This window comes from Salminus brasiliensis, chromosome 7 (assembly GCF_030463535.1).
Source record: "Salminus brasiliensis chromosome 7, fSalBra1.hap2, whole genome shotgun sequence".
Taxonomy (NCBI): domain Eukaryota; kingdom Metazoa; phylum Chordata; class Actinopteri; order Characiformes; family Bryconidae; genus Salminus; species Salminus brasiliensis.
The window spans coordinates 21,533,773-21,557,014 of NC_132884.1; the positions used below are offsets into that span (position 1 = coordinate 21,533,773).

The following is a 23,242-nucleotide window of genomic DNA, read 5'->3' on the forward strand; positions in this document are numbered from 1 at the left end:
AGGGTTTTTGATTTTCCTTTTTAGCAACCCTACAAGCAGTTATGTTGGAAAGTTCCTGTCAACTGCCATTTCTTAATTACATTACAAACTGAAGAAAGAGCTCTGCTTTTTTGCAGCCTTCTCCTACTTCTGAATGTGAAGCAGCTTCTTAAAGAAACTTGCTGATTGTTAAAACAAGGCTTAAGGAGTCAGAGTATTTATAAAGCTTTAAATTTTGTCAAAACAGGGCCCTATTTACACTGCTTTGAGGTCCCACCATTTTGTACGATAAACCAATGCAGATTTTGCAGTGCATTCTAACTGTCCCACAATGCGCCACAATAAATAGTGTACAAACGATGGACCCTAGCGAATATGGAAAACCCATTATCCATTGCGTTTTTTGATTTGAAGATTTGCACACAGCTTCTCTGAGTGAGGCCAACGTTCAGATTATTATGAAACCCACACCGCAGTGAGCTCACACAAGACACACGAGGTGTCCAAAGTCATTCCCTACCTTGTCGAATTCTGTGCCCTATAATGGTGCACCATAGAGAAGGTAAGATTGAACTCATAGGGTGCCCAAACCTTTGCATGGCGCTCCTTTCATATATATATATATTTTCATTCCAGACTAAAATTGAAAAAACTAAAATGATACAAAATGATACAAAATGATACATAAATTAATAGAATGAATAACACGTGTCATCTTTTACTTCATTGGAAAGTGGAAAGTTTGACCTGGGCACCCAAACCTTTGCATGACACTCTATTACACAGCTCAGTTCTTTCCTAACGATGATGCTTAAAAGATTGTTACATCATGAAATGTAAAATAATTGTGACATCAAGGAGGTCAGGAGACATGTAGACATGGCTGGCTCAGACGTAAAGAGCAATGAGAATGTAGTATCCTCAATGTAGTGTGCTCTGTGGCAGTAGTGGATATCCTCAGAATAGAATGTACCAATAATATTCAGTAAAACGACATTACAATAAATTGCTTTTGTTCATGCATGCAGTGCATCTTTATTTAGCATATGCAATTTCCATGACTGAGCTGTGAAATAAGTAGAAAGCCTAAATATACATGGCAAAAGGTCATTTTGAGCAGGTGTTTCAGCACCTGTTTGAGGGTTTTGAAACCTTCCTGTTTGGTGAAATTATTTGAACCTAAAACCCCTGAATGAAGTTGCGGTCGGATTTTCAGAAAACATGATGTGCTGACATCGAAGTGTTCTCGGTGCCCCGATCGATAAAATCTATACCCCGATAGTGAAAGCGTACTTTGTGCACTGAAAGAGAGAGAGATTGCTGTCTGTGATGAAAGGAAGCTGTGAGTGTCGGTATTGTTATCAGTCAGGCTGGTGCCTGTTCTTGTAACATTGACAGGCTTTTATGCATGACTTTGCTGGGCCGTGTAATCATTACATACATTTCTCTCCTGAGCAGTTTAGTACATTCCACCTGCCCCAGTGTAACCCTTGGCCTGTGGAGACTCGGTGGAGCTGTGGTTTTAGTATAAAGTATATTAATGTCACTTTGTCACACAGGTTAGAAACTAGAGCGCACACTTTCGAAGATGTGGTAGGACAAGCCACCATATGGTCTTTCGGCTCTGTCAGAAATGATATAATATCAAAAGAAGAGTGACACTGCGCTTATTCTGGGCATGCAAATCTGAGCTGCTTGTGTGTATATAGAGAGCATTGACTTTGGAAAGAGCTGTAGGAGTGTGTCCTCCTCTCAGAGTGAGTCATGGTCAGACAGCTGAAGAGGCACAAGCTCACCCCTTACTTTGCTCACTTCTGCCCTCAGCACTCCACCTGGCCCACTGAGGGTCAAAGTTCATATTGACGCTGTTACTCTGGCCCTTCATTTCTGCTCTGGGAGAAAGTTGGGGCCTTTTTTCTGGTTCCAATGGCTTAGCTCACATGGACTTATCAGTAGCCAATATACAACTCATGATATTGGTTTGACTGGTTTTGGTAAATACTTACAGATGTTTATCATCAGATTTAGACTCGTGTTCTTAATGTTGACACAATGTTTCATGTGGACCTTAAATTTTTTTTTACAGTAGATCTTTTACCCTTTAAAGCTCACCCAGGCTATTTTACAGTGGCAAACTGAGGCCTTCAGTTTGGGCCATAAATATCCAAGAGAGAAAAAATGCACATTTACATTGATGCTATTTTCTGCTTGCTAGAAATTGGAAAGGCCCTTTCACGTTGAGTCCGATTTTTGCGGGCGAAAAAACGGTTAGTTTTTGAAAAAAAAATACATAAATTAATGATGTCTGTCACACCGAAGCTGAAACTGACGGACTGAAACGCTGTGTACATTGCTCTATTTTCTGCGTTTCGCAGATACATTAAAATCAGAGCTCCATTGTCCAAACAAATGAGCATCAAGAACAGCTCTGCTTGTTCGTAGTTGAACACAAAAGCATACAGAAGAAGCAACACACTGACTCTAAATACTGAGGTTAAAGAAAAATATATGGCAGAGTAGAGCTAAATAGCTGAAGAATGACTGCGAAGACTTAACAGAGACTACCTTTTGTTTTTTGAGGGTTTTTTTTTAGTTTGTCTAGATGCATCTTAGTCTGTTCATCTCCACAAAGAATCGAGAACTATAGCTTTCCTTGTTAATGAGCCCTTGTGTGGAGCAGGGAAATACAGAGCTGTGCAGAGAAAAACAATGAGTATAAATTAAGGAGAGCTATGGAGTTTCTAGCCCTGGAGTAGGGCTGGGCGATATGGTAAAAATATTGTATGACGATATTTAAAGATATTTTCCCGATACACGATATTCATCAGGATAGATGTGATCACAGACAAAATGCATCAGTAGTGATGGATTTAAAAAAACTACCATCCAAACACTCTCCCATATTTAGTACAGGGATTTTTATTAAAATGTGCTGCACTTTTTCCTATTAAACCAGACTAATTACATTGGTTGTAATGAAACAAGCAGCTGATCAGCATTCTTTAAGCACTGATCATATCCTCAATATGCTTAAAAAAAGCATATTGTGTATCACGGTAAGTAAATGTTTCATGATACGATAAAATATTGTCATATTGCCAAGCTCTACCCCAAAAAACGTGACTGACTTCCACTATATTAAAAATCCCACCCATACACTATGTGAAAAGGCCTTAAAGGTGTGTTGACTCTAAGCTAATGCTAGTACACAAAACATTTGGGCTATTCTAGATTAAAACAGACATTTATTGTTTGTTTTCTCTTGTATGTTGTAGTGGTTCAGTAAAGGGTTACTGCTGCTCCTCTCAGGTAAAAAAAAAAACAGACTGAAATCTGCTTAAGCTAAAAACACTAAAATTCGGCAAGTGACACATCTCCAAAAGGCCTGGAGTGATTTTTATTTCTAATGAAATCTGTCCTGTTTCCTATGTCCTGGCAACAAAAAAAAAACACTGTGATTGGTTGATTCATTACTCTGTCATTTTCTAATTACGTTGGTAGTTATCTAAAGGGTATGGATTCTAAAGGGTCCAGCTTCTGAAGGCCTAGCCAATTGAGGAGCTTGTTTAGCTGTGTTTGCCTAGATACCACAAGTTAGAAATTCTGTCCTGATTGGATAGTTAATTAGTCATCTCAAGAATTTAACCCTTTTGTTTCTATTCAAAACAGACATTTTTAGGAATTGAAATTTGATCATATAAGGGTGTTTGTTTAAAGTGTTCTATGTGTGTCGCAGTTGAAGGGTAACTTATGACAGGTGCAAAAACACAAGGCTAAACACAATTCATTACAGTAACTGCAGATGGAATAAATGATGGTGTACAATTAAATGGAGTGTAGTTTCTAAATCTTTTCTCAGTTGCGGTGGTGGAGGTGTTGGTGCTGCCACTCTGAGAGTGGTGTTTTCAGTCTGTGAGACCACGGCCATTGCTTGTTGTCATCACACAAACACTTGACGTGGAGGTAAAGCTGGTATGTTCCAGCCACCTACAAGTGTTTCAGTCATGACGCTCCATTTCTGCGGTGAGAATGCAAGGCTCTCTGTGGTTTGACCTGGTGTTTGTCTTGCAACCCACACAAGTCAATTCTGCCTTTTCTTATGCTTTCTCATGGACGCGCAAAAGGCGAGAGCGCAACTGCTTGAGTTTTGTGTTTGCTATCACTGTAGTTTATACTTTCTACTAGCATGTTCCTGTTTGAGCTTGATTTAGGTGCGATATAGATTAGATCAAGCCTGTGGCGTGGGCCATGCAGCGTCAGGGTGCGTGTGTGTGCGCAGATCACTACAGGATGTTAAAGTCTAGGGAGTGGGGGTGCAGGGATGGGGAGGTGCCACCTCCACTATGTCTGAACACAGTGACTTTATAGAGTGGGAACACTGATGATGAATAATAGGGTAGGGGGGAGGCTCGTTGAACACAGCTGTTACACACACCTCTCAATTTCCTCCATCATCCAGCTGCAGACATGTTTTTAAGACTATGTGTTACTATGACATGTTCTGTAACTATTATCAATAATAACTAATTATGTTATGATGTGCTTTGTAGTTAGTTGAGGGACACACAGAAGTGTGGATTCCACACAGACCTTCTTCAAACTTCTTCATACTCATAGTTAGGTTATATCATAATATTATAACCACCTACCTAACAGTAGTACCTAATAGCTACTCCTGCCTCGGATGGCATCAGCAAGATGTCGTGGCATGGACTGTATTGCTGTATTGCTCTTTACCAAGTTATCATTCCCCTCTGGCATCAATGACCTGTGGGGCACCACTGTTGTGCTGTAGGGAGGCACTTAGTGTGTGCCTTCACTATGGCAGCTCTAGAACATTCCTTGAAGTTGAAGGTTTCCGAGATGCTGCTGCCATCTTTCGCCCACTGACGTATCAGAATATTATGAGCACCTCTGGTGTGGAATGAGTCATGTGACAGGGTTTGCTGCATGTATAAATAAGCGAGCACACCAGTCAGTTGTAGCAGAGTGTTAAACCATCGTCATGGGTGAAGAATGTGATTTGACTAATGTCCAAAAGAACATGATAGTAGTGAACCAGGCAAAGGGTGGTCACATCCCTTCACATACTATCTTCATGGGGGGGTGTTCTAGAGCTGCCATAGTGAAGGTGATACCAGGTTGTATTAAATGTAAATCATTTCATAATTTCGTATTTTTAAGTACTTAACATACTGAGTAAAACAATCAATACAAAACTAAATACAAATGTGTGGTTGGGTTTTATATCTTATTTATTTCATTGTTAATGTATTTATTCAGGGAACTTAAATAACCCAAAAATATTTAATATATAAGTTTTAAATAGTGAAGAAATGTTTCTCAACTCCCTCTGTTACTTAAATTTCCTCATGTTTCCAAGTGAAAAGGGAAATGTGCAGTTCTGTAGTTACGTAGCATAAACAAATCTGTTTTTACCCTTTCATTTCTTTCTTGTGCAGAAACACATTGCGCAGGATGACCAGATGCTGGGTCAGCGCCACTGAGCTTATTGTCTTAATGTGTGCATTTCTAAAAAACCAAGGCGTGATATGAGCTGCACTTGAAGATTTTTACTGTAGGCTCACAAACAGGCCCTCCACACCACACCACACTCCTGCTAGTTTTAATGATTTTGTTTGGCTTTTAGCCATCTACTTTACTTTGATACACTGGAGTAAAGTCTATTACATCGCCTGTGGATGCCTTCCATTCAGAAGATCCTGTTGCAGATGCGTCAATGAACAACGGTCATTGATTAGTGGAGCACGGTTACACTCCCAGCAGACCTCCCAGCATTGCAGAAAGTCTCTGGGGAAGAGGCCTCTCACTCTCACGGACTCTCTTCACTGCCATTGGGGAACATTTGTTGCATCACACCTTGGCAATGCCTTGCAGCTACTGCTTTATCTTAGCAGGGTGGCCTGCCAAAATTCAAGTGGTTAGTGTTCACATTGGTGAATTTGTGGTGGTGTTTTTAGAAGGTGACTGTCTCAGGGTCAGCACTCATTGCTGTTGAAACAAACATTGACTCCCAAGGAATCTCTTGTGTGTTCTAAGTCCACCGTACTCTCTGAACCTCTGCTGTTTTGAACTTGAGCTACAGGATGTTCTTTTAAAGTCACAGTGGAGGAGGGTGGGGTGTTTACGTACCTAAGTCAGACTTAAGTCTTCAAGGGCTGTTCTGGCCCACCTATGTGGACAAAAAACCTTCTCTGCTCAATACCAGGGATTTTTGGACAGCATTCTAGTCTTCTAGGATCTCTTAAACCCTATGTTATGACTGGCTGTTGATGAACGTCTTAGAGTCTAGTCAGTGAGCCCTTTTTACGATTGGTTGCTTGCTCCTCACAACTTCGTGACAGAGGGCAAAGGCACATAAAGACAGTAAGCGAGAGTAAAATCTGAGCACAGTGAAGATTTGTGGCTCAGGAATCAGAGCAGTTTGGACAAATCCAAGCTTTCAGAGTAGAGCTGGAATTAGGCTGCCTGAAGCATGGGAGAGAGAGAGATAGAAAGAGAGGGAGAGAGAGAAGGTGTGTTTGTGGATGGTTGGCAGTGGAGGGAGGGGGCATTTGGAAATTATCCAGGAATGTAGTCAGTCACAGAGGAGCATTTTGGAATTTTTCTGGTTTTCCCAGAAGCTCCTGTTTTCTCAAAACTGTGCCACCTGGTGGATAGTGTGACACTGTCAGTGCTGGTTGTTCAGATGCCACCTAAAACTGTTACGATACAGTGCTGAGTTGAATTACCACATTGACTTGACATGACATGACTTTCTTTACAAAGGTCCACATATAAGTTCGCAAGACTTTCTATAAAACACTGTTCATATTTTCCTGTCAGCCATAACATAATACCAGGTGAAGTGAAAAACTTCGTCTACAGTGGCATCTGTCAAGGGGTGGGCTATATTAGGTAGCCAGTGTCAGTCAGTTCTTGAAGGTGTTAAAAGCAGAAAAATGGGCATGCATAAGAATCTAAACCACCAAAACATGAAGCAGGTCCTGTGGGGTTTGACGGTATGCGGTGCATAGTACCTAACAAAAGTGGTCCAAGAAAGAAACCACCTGTGAACTGGCAACAGGGTCATGGGCACCCTAAGGCTGAGCTGCTGATGACTTGGTGCCAGATACCACTGGACTGGACTACCTTCTTGAGGAGTCCATGCCTCAAATGGGGAAACCACCTAGTATTAGGCAGGTATTAGGCACACACACACACACACATATGTATATATATATATATATATATATATATATATATATATATATATATATATATATAACAGTGTTGTATAGAAAGTGTTGAGATGACTAGGCAGTCACTACTGAAACTGTGTGGGACGGAGTGTGTGGTGTGTGCATGACATTTTAATCTCAACGTCCTGTTGTGTTTGGAACTGAAAATGCTTTTGTTTGTGATAGGACTTTTACTGTAGGACAATCACATTCTCAATAGACTTAAACAACTGGACTCCCTCCTCTGACATCAGTAGCACAGAATCTGTGCACACTTTGTTATTGTTAATCTTGAGTTCATCTCAGGTCTTCCTTTTGTTTCAGAGGAGTGCGTTAGGATGTTCAGTATCAGTTGACTCACTGCTTTTCATATCAGTTTCCCCTTTAGAATCCTGCACACCACAACTGCATTAAAATCTGACTTTATCTTCTGCTCCCCTGCCCTTAGTTCTGAACAGAAGCGGCTGTGATTAAACTACATTTGCATTCTTGTCAAAAAAGTTCCCAGAAGGGATACAGTTTGGATTTTGTCTGAAACCGCTGAAGGACTCTTGTCTGTATGTAGGACTGAAGGATTGTCCCCATGAGCACAAAAAGTGTTTGCATTTGATCACTTTATGTAAATAGAGGAGAAACTACAATTGATTAAGATTTATGCACCGCCACCAGTACTTCTCATGTTACACATATTTGCATTATTCTGTTTCAGAGGACATGCAAAGTCATATTTCTCATGAATTAAACTTTGTGTTGGTCAGATGTTTTTTTTTTTTTGGTGAGCATTAAGTGGTAGGTAAAGTGAAAGGTGGTGCAATTTACTAGTAATTAGACTCTTTTTTTAAATATTGTGGCTCTGTGGACAAGCACATTGATTCAGATTCTCACATTCTCACCAGATTCTAGATGTAAATGGTGGGGATCTAGAAATGAGGATCTAGAACATTGGTGTCCAGCACAGGTGAGTTGACTGGGTAAATTGTGTACGAATCTGAACATCCAGTACCGTAATTACCCACCCCGATCTAGAATCAATTTAATGCATAGACTTACATGTGCTTAGAGCCTTTCATTAGAGTCATCATGTTAAGTATATGTAACTAATTTCACAAACTCACTGCTGTTACTATGTAACTACTGGCCGATAGTTGTCTGTTTTATTCTGCATTTGCATGTGGTCGTTGATTCTGCTGATTATTAGTCCTTTAGTTTCCATGGGAGGTAAATCACATGTCTTTTTTTGTAGTGAAACTGATAGATCTTCACTAGACCCATACAGTCCATAACCAGCTGTAGCTTCAGGGTCAACAAGTATGAACTAGAAGGTTGCAGGTTTAAATCCCACGACAGAGTGGGTACACATGGTTGTGCCCCTGGACAAGACATTTAAACCTTCACTGCCCCTCATGGTCCTGCTTTACTGGTTAGTCAAGGAGTCTAATGGCCAATTTCAATTTGTTAAAAAAAATTCAAGGCATAACCTTATTTTACTGTTCACCACAAATCCAAGCCGATAAACTGTGCATCGCTTTTAGAGTGTATTTTATTTAAAATGCCATGATCATATCTTTTTTTTTTCTTTTTTGCAATCCTATTTTAGATACAGATTGCATGCTTACAAAGTAAACAGTAGGCAAGCTCAGTCAACTTTTTAAACATCACCATCCAAACGACCCCTTTTGAACCGTAATCAATTAGAGAAATCGTAATCAATAGACTCAGGGAAATGAAGAGGCCTTTTGTTTGAATACACTGCATACAGGCTAGACTTAGTTCTTAAAGACATACTTTTTCCCATGTTTAGTCAAGAAGCATAAGACAATGTTTTTCTACTGTAATGGGGAACAGCATTGCGTGCTATCTAACTGGGTAACTGGCTACTCTGGGGCCTGAGGAAATAGAGAGGACTGATCAGTTCTGTTCATACTGTCTATTCTGTCTGTCACAGCCTCTCTCTTTCTCTCGTTCTTTCCCTCGCTCTGTGACTGTAGCTGCTCCACTGAAGTTAGGTTTGAACCGGTCAGATCTCTCTAATTTGCATCAGCTTTTAAGGCAGCTGTGCTTCAGTGATTAGGGTTGAGCATCAGTTAATAGAGGGAGTATGGCCTGTCCACATGCTTTTTAATATCTGAAAAGTCAGGATATTGGGAAATCCAATCTGGCCCAAATGCAAGAGCATTAGGCCTGTGCTGGGGGTTCATGTGCTTTTGTGAGGGCTTATTTATTTATTAATTTATTTATTTAGACCCCCCCCCCCCCCCCCATCAGACGCACTAAGTGGAGTGTAATCCATGGTAACATGGAACCAGGAGCTTTTGGCCTGGATGAAAGCAATTTGACCAAGCCTCTGAAATCACCCACTCTCAAAACTGATTTGATCTGGCTGGCCTCCAACTCTGACCAATTCCACAGCCCCAAAAAGCAGATAAAGAAGTGCTTTTTGGCCTTTTTAATAACATATCAATTTACATGGGATTATTGGGGTGGGATTTGCAGATGTATATTTTGTTGGGTGGGTTTCAAATGACTACGAAATATATGTTCCAAATCCATGCCATTAGAGTGCTCTTTTGGCAAATCCTTGGGCAGATGATTTTTCTATGAAACATTTCTAATCATTTTTTCAAATTATTAAAAGGTTCTGTTGTTATAAATCTGTTTCTGTCATCAAATCAGTAGCAGTCAACAGTGCTCTTAACAGTGTATTTCTTTCTGATTTTGATACCTGCAGTGGAGGGGCTAGAAATTGGAAATTGCTTCTATTTTGCATTCATTTGTAATTAAATTTGAGTGAAAAATAGACATTTAGGCTGGTATTAGTCAGAAGCCTCCGATGAGTGGACTGAACCAACTGAGAATCCTCTGACAATGACAGAATCATACATCTTTGCAGTTGTCTTGCCAATATCTTGATCTGTGTGTGAATATTTTTTTAATTCTAAAACCATGTGTTAAGTATTTTATGGTTCAAAAATCAGCATATTCTCAAACTTTTGGATCTCTCTGTATATCACCAACATCCTTGACCATGTAACCTCAGAACACTTGAGTGTATTTTTCTCGCCTTTAATGTGAGCAGTCAAATTTGATGGATGTGATGGTACCCATCACTATCTATTTGCTTTTCCTGATAAGGCTGTGATTGACACAGAAAAGCCGGGTGTGTTTAAGAATGCAGAATTATTTCTGCAGTAGTTTTTGCCTTTTTTCCCCGCCACTTCTCCAAAACTGTATGTCCGTGGTAATTTCCCTGTTACTTTTCCTGTCTTGCGTGTCTCTTTTTCTACACTGCTCCCACATTCGTCTTCCTACCCTGGGTCTCATAAAGTATACACTAATCATTTTTTTAAAAGACAAGCCAATTTTTTAGGGGTCAAGTGAAAAGGTCTCAAGGCTCTGACTCCTCCCCTTCAATCCCCTCCCCTGTAGTCACCTTTCTCCAATAGTGTGCTTACACTAGGGGCACAGATGGCGTAGGCATATGCATTCTGCCCCGGCAGCCTCCAGGCTGTGTATGGAACTAGTCACCCATCAACACTCGCCTGCACTGGACCTGACTCTGCCTCCTCCTGAACCGCCCTGCTAATGTTTATGGCAAACACATCAGCTCGAGTCAGCGTCACCGCTGGAGCTGTGTGTCATCACGGTGGGAGAAAAAGCCCCTGCTCATGATGAGGATCATAGTGGTGGGAACTGAAGCAAGACAAGCGGGTCTCGACCTAAGAGACGCATGAGCTCAGATCGACCCCTGGCAAAACAGAAGTCTCGGGGTGGATGGGTCTGCGCTCTCGCGGATACCGAGGGGCAGAATGTAGAATTGCTGGGTGCGCTCGTTCTGACCTGTGCCGTGGCATTTATGCGACCTTGCTGTGACATAACCAGCGCTGACCATGCTTGGCTGATTTTCACACCTGAGACAAAATGCATCGTTCAATAATGCGAAAAGAATCCCTGGAAAAATAGCGAGGGGTGCAAATCGCTGACCTCAAAACAGATTCTGATTTGATTTCATTATTTTACTATTATTTTGAATTATGTTTTGTGTTCAGCCTTTGAACATAACTCAAGAAATTCATATTGTGTTTGATTTTTGGTCACAAAAAATTGCAATTGATTGCAAACTGATTAACAAACCGTCTAGAGATGTTCTGTAGGTTCTCATCAGAGTTAGGGTTAGGAGCTTAGTAGCAGGGTTGAAGTTAAGGTTAGGATAAGGGCCGGGGTTAGATTTAAATGGATAAAAATAAAGGTAGATTTAGTTTAGCATAAGTTGAAGGGAAGGTAAACATCTACAAAGCCTCTACAGTGGGAGTCTAAAAACTATTTTCATCAATTATAGTTGACTCTAACGTTTCAAAATCCACAGCAGTTGAAGCATCACTTTCAGAGACATGCAATCTCTTCCTGTGTGATTCCGTGAATGGCCATTTCTCTCTGCAAAGCTTCTCACAGGGAGCACTTTAACCTCTGTGCTGAACAGAGCCTTATTGCCCTCCCTGTATAAGTACTGTAGACTCCTACCCCCCAGCCCCTGAACAAATCAGACGTGTAAAACAGCACACTGACCGGCACAGAAGCCCAGCGGAGTGGACAGTAGCTGCTCCTGAGCAGAAGCCCTGTTTTTAAAAAGTACAGACAGCAGGCCCGTAGTTTTAGAGAGCGAGCTTGCGGATGTGAGCATATGAGCGCAAAATGAGCTTTAACTAAATCTGTAAACAGGGTTATATCCTCCGTGCTCTTAATCAGCTTCGTGACTGTTTCACTTCAGAGAATTAGACAGAGATCAGTTAAAGCATGCAGAGTGTAGAGATTCATCACTGTGTTCATCATAGGTGATTTTAAGTGATCATGACATCCACTTGACTTAATTTAATACATGCAGAGGGTAACGTTACTGATTAAGATTTGGCCTCTTTTTATTCCCCATCTTTTTAAAACGAGGAAACATGCAGATTGTGTGGAATTACATGTACATTCAATCAAACCTTTTTCTGTTGTTTTATGTTTGTATATTTGCTCATATTAACATGTAATCATCGAGTAGGTATGCATGCATATTTCTTTAAAGGAGGCAAGAAGTTACATTTCATTAGATTGCAACACTTATTTAGTCATAATAACTGGTTCTTGGGTTAATTTTGATCCATGCATAGTACCTGCAACACCTACGGTTCTTTTTCTCTAACAACTACGAGTTGACCAATTGTATGTATTCCACTTTGAACACTTAATGAAAATTTATTATGGCTGTTAATGCCATTACTAAACCCTTGAGTTGTTCCCCTGTATTGGAGTATTGTGTTCGACGTGTGGTTTGTTTTGGTGAGACAATTATTAATAGCCATTGCAAGACCCATCTGATTCCACCCTTGGACAAGTATTGTCTCTTAAGTATAAACTCCCTTTGCTACTATTTATGATGAATTATCATTTTATAAACTAATGTCAAACACTTGGTTTATTGTAACATTGTCTGTGTCATTTAAAAACCTTGGCTTTACAAGTCATTTTGTAGTATTTCTATTGGCCCAATGCAGCCCAGAACAATGCAGTTGTCAAAAAGTGAAAATTTGGAGATCTGAATCTCACTTTTTTCTTCTGTGCGGAATTATACACAGTATTTTAATTCATATGCAATCTTTCTGAAAATGATTGTCCATCTCTGCGTCCATCTATATGTTTATGTATGGTCCCATCTGTCAAAACATACACACACACAAGGTCAGCTGGCAGTGAATGTTTATGTAGATGGTGACTATTTTTAATATGTTGTCAAATAGCAGTGAATTACATAAGCATAAGTAAATAAGAGGATAGGAGTTCAATGCCTGAGAGCATTTTCTTCTGTTAAGATTGTGTTAGTAAATGCCAAGAGGAGAGAAAACACTCACTCAGTCTTAGATTAACAGAGAGCACTGAGTCCAAACAGCTTCAGGCACTTGCCCTGCTTTCTCCTCGAGTCCCCCGCTCCATTTCTTTTTTAAACCCCACACGTTTGACATTCTTATCATATTAAAAATGCATTCGAAGTGGGACGGCGGTGCGGGTCACGTTGGCAGCGCGGACTGGTTGCTGCTTTACCGTATATAGAGTTTATGTATTTTAATTAAAGTAATGTAATTGACTTGTGTTTGGGGCTGAATTGGCAGTGGTAGTAAGAGAGCAGGAGGTTTTGCTTTCCGTTCAACGTAATGTGACATAACTGGTGTAATAGAGGCAGCAGTTTACTGTGAGCATGCCTGTTTGCTTAAGCAGGAATTTCTCACTTATTACAGCCGGTGGGAAATGAGTTACAAAACACACCATTGCGAGAGAAGACCAGATGCTCATCTCGCAGCTTTCTTAAGTCTTCACTTCCATGCCGCCGATATTTCCCACCGCTCAAAAAAGGCGCTTTTTCATTTGTTAGGGAGGATTCTTCCACTTCTACTCAGTTCCCTGTCTGTGTCTTTGTGTCTCTTAATAATCTGTTTGCTTTTCACCGGGTTCAGTGTGGATTTGCCTAAGCGCAGCCCCGGCAGGGATGAAGAGCGGGACGTTAGGGAGGGAGTGAGGTCAGAGGGGAGGACGGTGGGGATAAAGAGAGAATAGAAGGACATGCTCACCGTGGTTCTGCTGCATGGAGTGGGGCATGCTGGGAGCGGAGGTGCGAGTCAGGGGGCAGTGGGCAGTCACAACTTCACCACGTCTTGCTGGGATTGATTCTGCCTGGTCAGAGTCCGCAAAAAGCTGCCAGTGGTGTTTTGGGGTGGCGGGAGGTTTGCTTGCTGTTTTCTCTCTCTCTGTTTTCTCTCTTCTGTAAGTTATCAGTCACGGAGCTCAATTAGCACTGATGCCTTGAGGGGAGAAGCAGACATCCGGGGTTCAGCGTGAGGGGAGCAGGCAGTGTGCAGACCGGGACGGCTCAGCGGCGGCAGCCCGGATTGGAACGAAAGCTGGCAGGCGGCGAGGGACTGCAGAGCGGGAAGCTGTAGGGTTTAGGATGTTGCTGAGGGTGATGGTGCTGAGGAAGGTGCCTGGCGTTCAGGGTGGCGAAGGCGAAGGCGAAGGCTGACTTCCCTCGGTCTTTCTCTCTCACTCTGTGTCTCTCTCCTTCCCTCAGACTCCCGAAAACCAAGAATAAACCCTGGAGCTTAGAAGCTGTCCCACCACGGGATGCGTCTGCCAGCGAGCGCGAGCGAAGAGGATGAAGAGGATGATGAGGAGGAGGAGGAGGATGGGCGCAGCAGCGAGAGAGCTGAAGTGAGCGGAGTTGACTGAGCGCGCTCGGCGTCAGGCGAGCGGTCCAGAGGGCATCGGTGGCACTTGGAGCTGATAGGCCGACTGCGTTCTAGCGTTCATTGATTGCTGTGCACTCGCACGGTCCACTTTCCATGAATGCTAAAAAATTGCGGGGCGTGCTCCCTTTTGCAAAGAAAAAAATCACAGATTAAACTGCCCTTGCTATAATCCCAGTCGCTCTTTCTTCACTCTCTCACTCGCTTGCTCTCTCTCTCTCTCACTCTCTCTCTCTAGCTCTACCCCCTCTCCCTCTTTCTCTCTCTCTTTATAATACGTTTGAACGAGGCACAATCTGAAATCTCATTGAGGCGCATGAACTCTAAACCTTGGGCTACTGTTCTCCTTAATATGGAGCGGCTCCCGGGTTATGGGCCATCTGCCAGATTAGAGTCCTTCATATACCGCTATGACACATTGTTTTATAAACAGAGCTTTTTATACAACAAACATTTCAGTGTCCTAGAGCATTAATCTACCTAAGCTGATCTCAATCCTGCAAGCTGGATATTGCTCTTTATAACTTGTCTAGCAGGGGAGTTGATATTACATCATTCCAGATGTCACTCTGCCCCAGCTCTGCCATGGGTAAAGCTATGGGGTGTGCCAGTTCTGGGGGCCAAAAAAAAAATTGTACGGGAATGCCAGGGAGCGCAGGGGCCAGTGCAGCTTCCGCGCTCTGTGGCGGCGTATTTTCAGGCATTAAACTCTTGGGTATTATGGAATATTTTATAATCTGTTGTAATCAACTCAATTTCGTTATCCTGCCTTTTGGCTCCCTGCTACGCCTGCCACTCACATCCCCTGGCACGTTGTCTGTCATTTCTTGGAATCGGGTGCGGGCCACATATTATTTCCTGTAAGTTTAATCCTTACGTTTAAGTGACATCCACGCCGGTTTGGCTCCCAAGCCATATGCCTGAATGGAGGGAAAATGAGTATGAAAGGGAGAGAGAGAGAAAGGTGAAGCGTTGGATTTGAGCCTTGTCGTGTTTTTTCATTTCAAGCCTACTAAAATGACAGTCCAGATTGCCAGAGGCCTGGCGTCCCAAAACCGTAAGTGCTATGGTGAGATATTCCCCATGGCTGCACGCTGCCGGAGCCTCCTGCTCCGTTAAAGTTTAAGGTTGAAAGCTCACCGTGGGGCTGTTGTCGTGAGAAGACTCCGAACGCACACGCTGCGCAGGGCGACACTCTTAATGCAGTAATGCGTTGTGACGGATCACTCTCACCCATGGCACCAGGCAGAAGCGGCGGATTTCACCTGATGCTGTTTAATGCTGTCATTGCATGTCAGTGTGATCAGTGCATGGCTCCAGTCCTGGGACTAATTTCTAACTATGTCTGATGTGGAGTGTTTTTTTTTCTCTCATATAATGTGTAGCAGGGCACAACGCAAGCCACGTGTTATTCTCTAGATATCACGCTTTGAGTGAATCATTTGGTGATTCAGTGTCGTATGGATATTGCAGATTCATGCCTTGTCTCATTAATACTGAAACATTTGACCCACTTCTGCCAGTAGGTCAAGCCCCGAGCTCCCTCACTGAATCATCTCTCCACATTACTGCTCATTGTTAATCTGTAAAGGGTCGGGGGCCGTTTGAGCCGACCTCAGTCTCAGCTGACCCTCAGCGGTAATTCGCCGCTAACAGGACAAGGTTTGTAACAGGCCTCTGTCGGCCTCCGACTGTTTCTGTGAGGCCTGTGAGCCTTGCTTTTGCTTTTTACATGCAAATTGCTGCATTCAAATTCACAGCAGTCCGTCATAACCTTTCCCATTCATGATATGAGAAGTGGATTTTGTCTTGTTACATTTGGAGATTAGTTTAATAGACTACGCCTCAGGCCTGAAAAAGAAATGAAGGAGGGGGGCGGGGGATTTGCGCATAAGAGCTATGATACATATTACCAGAGTAATTATTTCATTTTCAAGCACAGATTATGTTTGGCAAATGTGGAATACTTTTGATTTTGAATCTCACATAAATGCAAGATTTGCTCTGCTGCAACATGATGTTTTTGGTTGGTAAACAGTTTAGCGAATACATTTAGGGCTTAAAGGCACTCCATGTGTTGCGATTCTGCTTCTGTTCTTCACTGATATATGTGCGGGGCAGATACGGTGCAAGCATTCAGGACGTTCTCCCAAGCTCTCGAACAAAGGAGTTTGAGCTGTTTAGTCATTTTTATGATGTTGCAAAATCAGGATATTGCAGCAGATTTTTTTGTAACAGCTCTTCAGGCTGAAGGGGTCATCCTCCGTTCTGCACTGTAGTAGTATGACTCTTGTGGACTGACGGTTATGGTGAAACAAGTGTACCTGAAATGTGTGGTGTGTGGGTAATCAAATGTACAGTTAATTTAGCTGAAATGGCCTTATTGCTAACTGATCACATTGCATGGCTGGTATGCCAGATGAAGATAAGCAAATGGATTATTTGTTATTAATATCAGTTGAAGAGTAAATTCCACTGATTGCTGCATAGTTAAATTTCTCAGTGGTGAAATGATGCATTAAGACTAGTCTGCAGTACCAGTATAACCATTGTATTTACTATCCAAATGACCTGTGCATGTCTTCTGGGTATATATGCAATGAATCTAATTCTTCTGGTAAAACACTGTTCAATCTGAAAACTAGCTTATTTAATGTTTGTACCATTTAATAATGGAATGTGCAATAATATGGGATTTATATCAGTACTGAAAAATAATTGTATTAAAAACATATTGGCTTTTGGCTGACCAATATTGGATCATGTGTTGGTTTTCCTATTTAATTAATGCTGTACAAAAATATCAGCATTTAATTTATTCAAATAAAAATGTTTTTTTTCTCATTAATGCTAATCCAGGTTGATATAGTCCCATACATTTCATAAATATTTATGCATTGGTATTCAAGCAAAAGTGTTACATGACAAATATCATCTGACAGCATTGGCTTAATATCGGTCCTCCCGCTTTTACAGACATAACATGTCTCTTATCTCTTGCCACCATGATGAATAGTGCCTTGATAAGTTTCTTTAAAGTTTCTCTTTAAAGTGCCGTTTTAATTAAGTGAAATGTCTCTGACATTAAGTTAAAGCTTCCACAAACCTATTCACTCATTGTATGACAAATGCAATGTCACTTTCACAGCTTTATTGCATACAGAAGACACTCTTTAACTGTGACCTTAACTCATTGATTTTTATCACAGTTGCTCTTTATACATTTATGTACACTTGCATGCAAACATTTGGGCATCCATGGGTTAGGGTGAGGATTTAAAGCAAGATTAGTGTATGTTTTTGTTTTGTACAATTTTAGATTGGGAAAAAAGGAAAGCACACCATGCAAAAGTTTGGTCAGTGACTATCGTCAAGGTCTCTGCACTCTGAAAGTTAAAATAATTGACGCCCACAACACAAAAGAAGGCTAGAGGAAGATAGCAAAGTGTTTTCAGATAGCTGTGTCCTCGGTCTATAATGTAATTAAAAAATAAAAGTGGAGTTCCAGTTAAGGTCTGAAAGGCCATGGAAACTTTCAGAGACACCTCTTTGTTAAATTGCTAGAAAGGCAAACCAAAACCCTGGTTGACCTTCAAGAAGATTTAGCAGACTTTAGAGTGGTGGTGCACTGATGCACTGTGCACAAATATGAGGGTCACTAGGTACTGACCCAGTACTGGAGGATGCACAAATGTTTGGAAGTGTAAAAGATTGAAATAAAAAAGTAATTGTGCTTAAAATATTAAAGAAATATTTTAGAAAATAGATCATCTTGTATATGCTTAGCTATTCACAGTAACAGCAATTTTGACAGGGGCGCCACAACTTTTGCATGCCACTGTATACAGTGTACCCTGTAGATTGTACTGATTTAAATACCAACCTTCATCTGCTCTCCTTTCATAGACTTTGGAGAATGTGTGCTGTACTTCAGTGAACATAAATAAGAGACTGAAATGCCATCAGTGTTCCCACACTCTGGGTGTCCTCGCTCCATGACACAGCATGAGTGGTTCAGGCCATTGCCCATGCTCTTCTTCTTGTCCGAGCTATGTACTGTATGCACATCTCAGTCATTGCCGTTTTGTCAGGATCCGTGTCGATGGCTTCTGTGGAGGTTCCTGGAGAGATCTGGTGGAGTTTTTGTGCTAACGATGACCTTTATCAAATGATCCTGTAATCATTGTGTCAGTCTGTGATAATAGCTTTTCAGAACAAGAGAGGTGACTCCTATGCAACTTTGGGACCATGTAATCTAGCGCCGGGTTTTATGGTGGCCATGTTTCGTGTCAAAGCGATGCTCGCTGACATGCATGGGGACGGCTATCAGCTTCAGTAAAGGTCAAAGAGACCTAATCTCACACGTTTGCATTGCCTGACATTTGTAGCCTCAGACAAAAAGGAAACAGAATGGATACTGTCTTTGAATATTTTGCTTTAACTGTGCCACTTGTGTTCAATCATCTCATTGTGTTTTATATTGCTTAAAAGAGAAGTTCATTAGATCTCCTCAGAAAAGACCCCTTAAACTGACTTATTGACATATATTTATTATTTTTAATATTGTTTAGGTGCCCTCATCAAGGCATGGACTGCTCAAGATCTTTGAAGACCAAGATGTTGGCTACAGATTCCGGCAATTTATAAGGTAGGCCCTCCATAGGTTGGACTTTTTTCTCCAATACATCTCATTTGATTGAGATCTGGAGAATTAAGAGGCCAAGTCGACACCTTAAACTCTTTATCATCTTTCTCAAACCATTCCTAAACAATTTTGCTGTGCGGCAGGTGCTGCTGAAAGAGGCCACTGCCACTAAGGAACATTGTTGCCATGAGAAGGTGTAGCGACGTTTAGGTAGGTGGTACATGTCATAGTAGCATTCACATGAATGCCTGTACTTCAGGTTTCCCAGAAGAACATTGCTCGACCATCACACAGCCTCCGCTGGCTTGCATCTTGGTTGCGGCTCTGCTCCAGATAAGAGACGCAAATGTTCCCATCTGTCCACATGATTTAAGGGAAAACATGATTCATCAGATCGGGCCACCTTCTTCCATTGCTCCATGGTCCAGTTCTAATGCTCACATGCCCATTGTAGGTGCTTTCGGTGGTGGCCAGGGTGGTCAGCATGTGAACTTTGACTCGTCAGCAGGTCTGCAGCTCCCAAATGCAGTTTGTGCAACAATAGCTGCTCTGTGGGATTGAACCAGATGGACTAGCTTTCACTATCCATGCACAGTTTTGGACCACTTTTGGTAGGTACTAGCCACCAGAAGCCATTGTAATGGGAAAATCAGTGTTTTCCGCTTCACCTGTCAGTGGTGTTAATGTTATGGCTGATCAGGGTAAGTAGACAGAAAGTATTATGTTGCATGATGTTGCCTCAGGGTAACAAACCCAGTTTCTTCACTTTACAGTGACGTAATACATATGTAATGACGAGCAAAGGGTTAATAATGAAGCAAGAGGAGTTACCAACGTAACCCAACAACATGCTGCCTTAACTTTGTTTACATCTCACTTTGAAACCTCATTTTTTAAACATTCAATGTCATATACACATCTTAAGCTATGAGAAATATCATATATTTGTTGCCTAGAAGCAATGTTGTGTGACAGTGAAATAACCACTGCTAGCTGAAGTGTTAACTGTGTAGTCACTCAAGAGAATACCGCATTTACTTTTTCATTGATCACTTCTATTCAGAATGTATTTTTTTGGTTCATTTAGGAAATTTAAATGATTTCATATTTAATATGTATGTAGTATTAGTGTCTGAAAGCCTATTCCAGCCAGAACTGTTAGTAGTGTGATCAATATTTTCGTTAGTTACCATTTCTGATGAACTTCATTAACATTGTTTTAACATTGTGGTTAACTATGAAAATCCACACTATTAAAAAGATATACATTTTCATGATTAATAATCAAGTAGTATATATATATATATATATATACACACACACACACACATATATATATGGGATATATTAAGGGATTGAATTGGAGTATTATGTATGTTATGGCTGGACATTGTGTCTTAAGTTTCAAGTGTTCGTCCTTTTGTACCACACTGACCCAACTCTTCAGTCTAAATATCTACCAGAATAAAGATATGCAAAACAAGCCATGGAAGACTTACGTCAGTGACCTTCTGATTTCAAAGCACTCATACAAACACCTCTCAGAGAAAAATAATTCCTTCCTCAAGTGTTGTGGATGGCCTTGCGCGCACGTATGCAAAGGCTGTCTAATCGCTTAGCGACCTCGCACCACATGTTAAAAGGACAGAGTTAATAGTCAGTGGAAGGTGCCATCATACGTTCTAGCTTTCTAGCGTTTGGGTATTCTGTTTTTCTCCCACCTACCAAAACACACATGGTAGGTGAATTGGCAATGCTAAATTGACCCATAGGTGTGAGTATGTGAGTGAATGGTTGTGTGCGGTAGCCTGCAATGGTCTAGCACCCAGTCCAGGGGGGTATTCCTGCCTTGCTGACCAGGAAGAAGCAGATAAGAACAGGGATGGATGAGTGAATGCATTTATATGCAATCCATGGTACATTTTAAATATACAGTAATCAGACTCTATTCTGTTCCTATTCCGTTGCAAAGAAAAGGGTTTTCCATGAAAATGTAGGTAAAGATTGTAGAAGGAAATACATATATATAAAGACGAGCAATGGCTCTGAGTATTCTTTGTGAATATTCATGTGTAACAGGAGACCATCTCAGTTACATGAGCACAAGTGTGCTCACGATTGATGGAATGAATGTTTTATTCCCATGCGTTCTCTACCAATTCAGTGTCTTTCCGCTGCTAATACCGTGCTGTGCGAGGCTGTGTGAATTTTGCACCTTAGGACAGATACCTTGAGAAGAGCTTGCTGAAGATGCCTCGGTGGTTTGCTTGTAAGAGGAAGCGTCTCAGGCCACACTCACTCTGTTATCTTTCTAGAGTTTGGAGAACACCGCAAAGTCTTCCTGTTCATGGTAGAGTTTGTTTACAGTCGCATTGATTTTGTGAAGTGAAAACAAGTTATGTAAACGTTGTTTTATCGTTACATTACCTGCACATTTAAGGCACAGAGCAGACACTCTTCTCCAAAAGTGCTTCGCTGTTTACTCAGAAAATACCCTTAGCTAGTTTGTATAGACTAGGATCCAAAAGATACTTCTAAGCTTAGATGCCATAGAGACCATAAAACTTGACACTACACGTCGGCCAAGTACTCTCGGAAGAGGTGGGTCTTCAGTCAGCGTTTGAAGACAGCGGGCGACTCAGCCATTCAGACACCCAGGAGGAGAGGTAGTTTCACCACTTCGGTGCCAGGACAGAAAAAAGCCTGGGCGCTTGTCTTCCATGGATCTTTAAGGATGGCAGATCAAGCCAAACCGTACTTGAAGCTTGACAGCGTCTTGGTACTGACTGACTTTTGACCATCGCCATCAAGTATGGAGGGGCTGATCCATTCTTGGCTTTGTAGGCCAATGCCAGGGTTTTGACTCTGATGCGGACAGCAGCTGTAGACAGTGTTTTAATACACAGGAACTATTAATTTGCAACATGTGACATATTGGAAGAAATGAAGCGGTATAAAACGTGTGTTTTATAAAAAAAAATTTGTTTTCAATCTGTTCAGCTCAGTAAATATATAAACAATGTGTTGCACATTTGCAGATCTGACACATTTAAGAAGGATTTAACTTGTTTGCCAAAAGAACATCAACAAAACATGTCATTTTACCAGAGTGCCTTAATTTTAGCATAAAACTATAGGCAGATAGCAAGGTGGAGCTGCAGGTAGTGCTCATGTTGCACAGCTCTAGGGGCCTGGGGTTGAGGGTTCAGTCCCTACTCTGATCATTATCTGTGTCTGTGTGGGTTTCCCCTGGTATTGTGTTTTCTTCCCTCCTACCAAAAACTATTAGCAAACAGCTCCTGCTAAAGCATGAGTAGACTGATAAATCTGCGTGGGACATTCAGTATTTTTCTCAGTGTTACTCAGCAATGTCACTGAATACATTTAGGACAGTGTACTCAGTGCATTCAGCCATCACTATTACTATTATACTACCCAACTAACTTGCACCTCATGTCTAGGCCACATATATTCTGTGATCTATGTGACTGCCCCTGTCTCGTATATTTGTTCTGCTGTATGTGGATGCTGGATGGTGGAAACCAAGGCTATCTGGAAAGGCTCGGGAATAATTACAAGAATATTATTATTATTATTATTATTGTTATTATTATTAGAGCAACCTGTTCTCTGTTCTTGCTACAGTTAAAGACAAAGCTATGCAATGCTACGTGGTTTATGGTGAGGTAAACCGGCCATGAGACCAACATGAAATGAAAAAACAGGATTTTATTGGGCTTGTAAAACCACATCTGGGCATTTTTAATCCTATCCATTCTTACTATTTATACCTCAAACAACAGTACTAACTAAATGCATTTTTGGCACCTATGAATTATGCATTCAGCATTTTTTTACTATGAATCTTGCTAATTTCACTATAGTGTTACATATATGCAAATTCCAGTCATTTTCCCGGTCTGGGTGACTGTGCTGCGCTACACCAATAAGAGTCCTTGGGCAAGACTCCTAACACTACATTGGCCCACCTCTGTAACACGAGTAACCTTGTAAGTCGCTTTGGATAAGAGCGTCAGCTAAATGCCATAAATGTAAATGTAACCCATTTTAGACTATTTATACTGGCCTGTTTATCATGTGCT

At 41.3% G+C, this 23,242-nt stretch overlaps 1 protein-coding gene across 1 annotated transcript in view; it reads right to left on the reverse strand.

Annotated features, from left to right (window-relative positions):
- The window catches only part of bcl6aa (BCL6A transcription repressor a), a 31,173-nt gene extending 17,297 nt beyond the window's left edge, over positions 1-13,876 (reverse strand). The window contains exon 1 of the mRNA XM_072684121.1: positions 13,823-13,876. Coding sequence (XP_072540222.1) covers positions 13,823-13,850 — 28 coding nt within the window. The 5' untranslated portion in view covers positions 13,851-13,876. The remainder of the gene's footprint in view (positions 1-13,822) is intronic.
- Between the last annotated feature and the right edge of the window lie 9,366 nt (positions 13,877-23,242).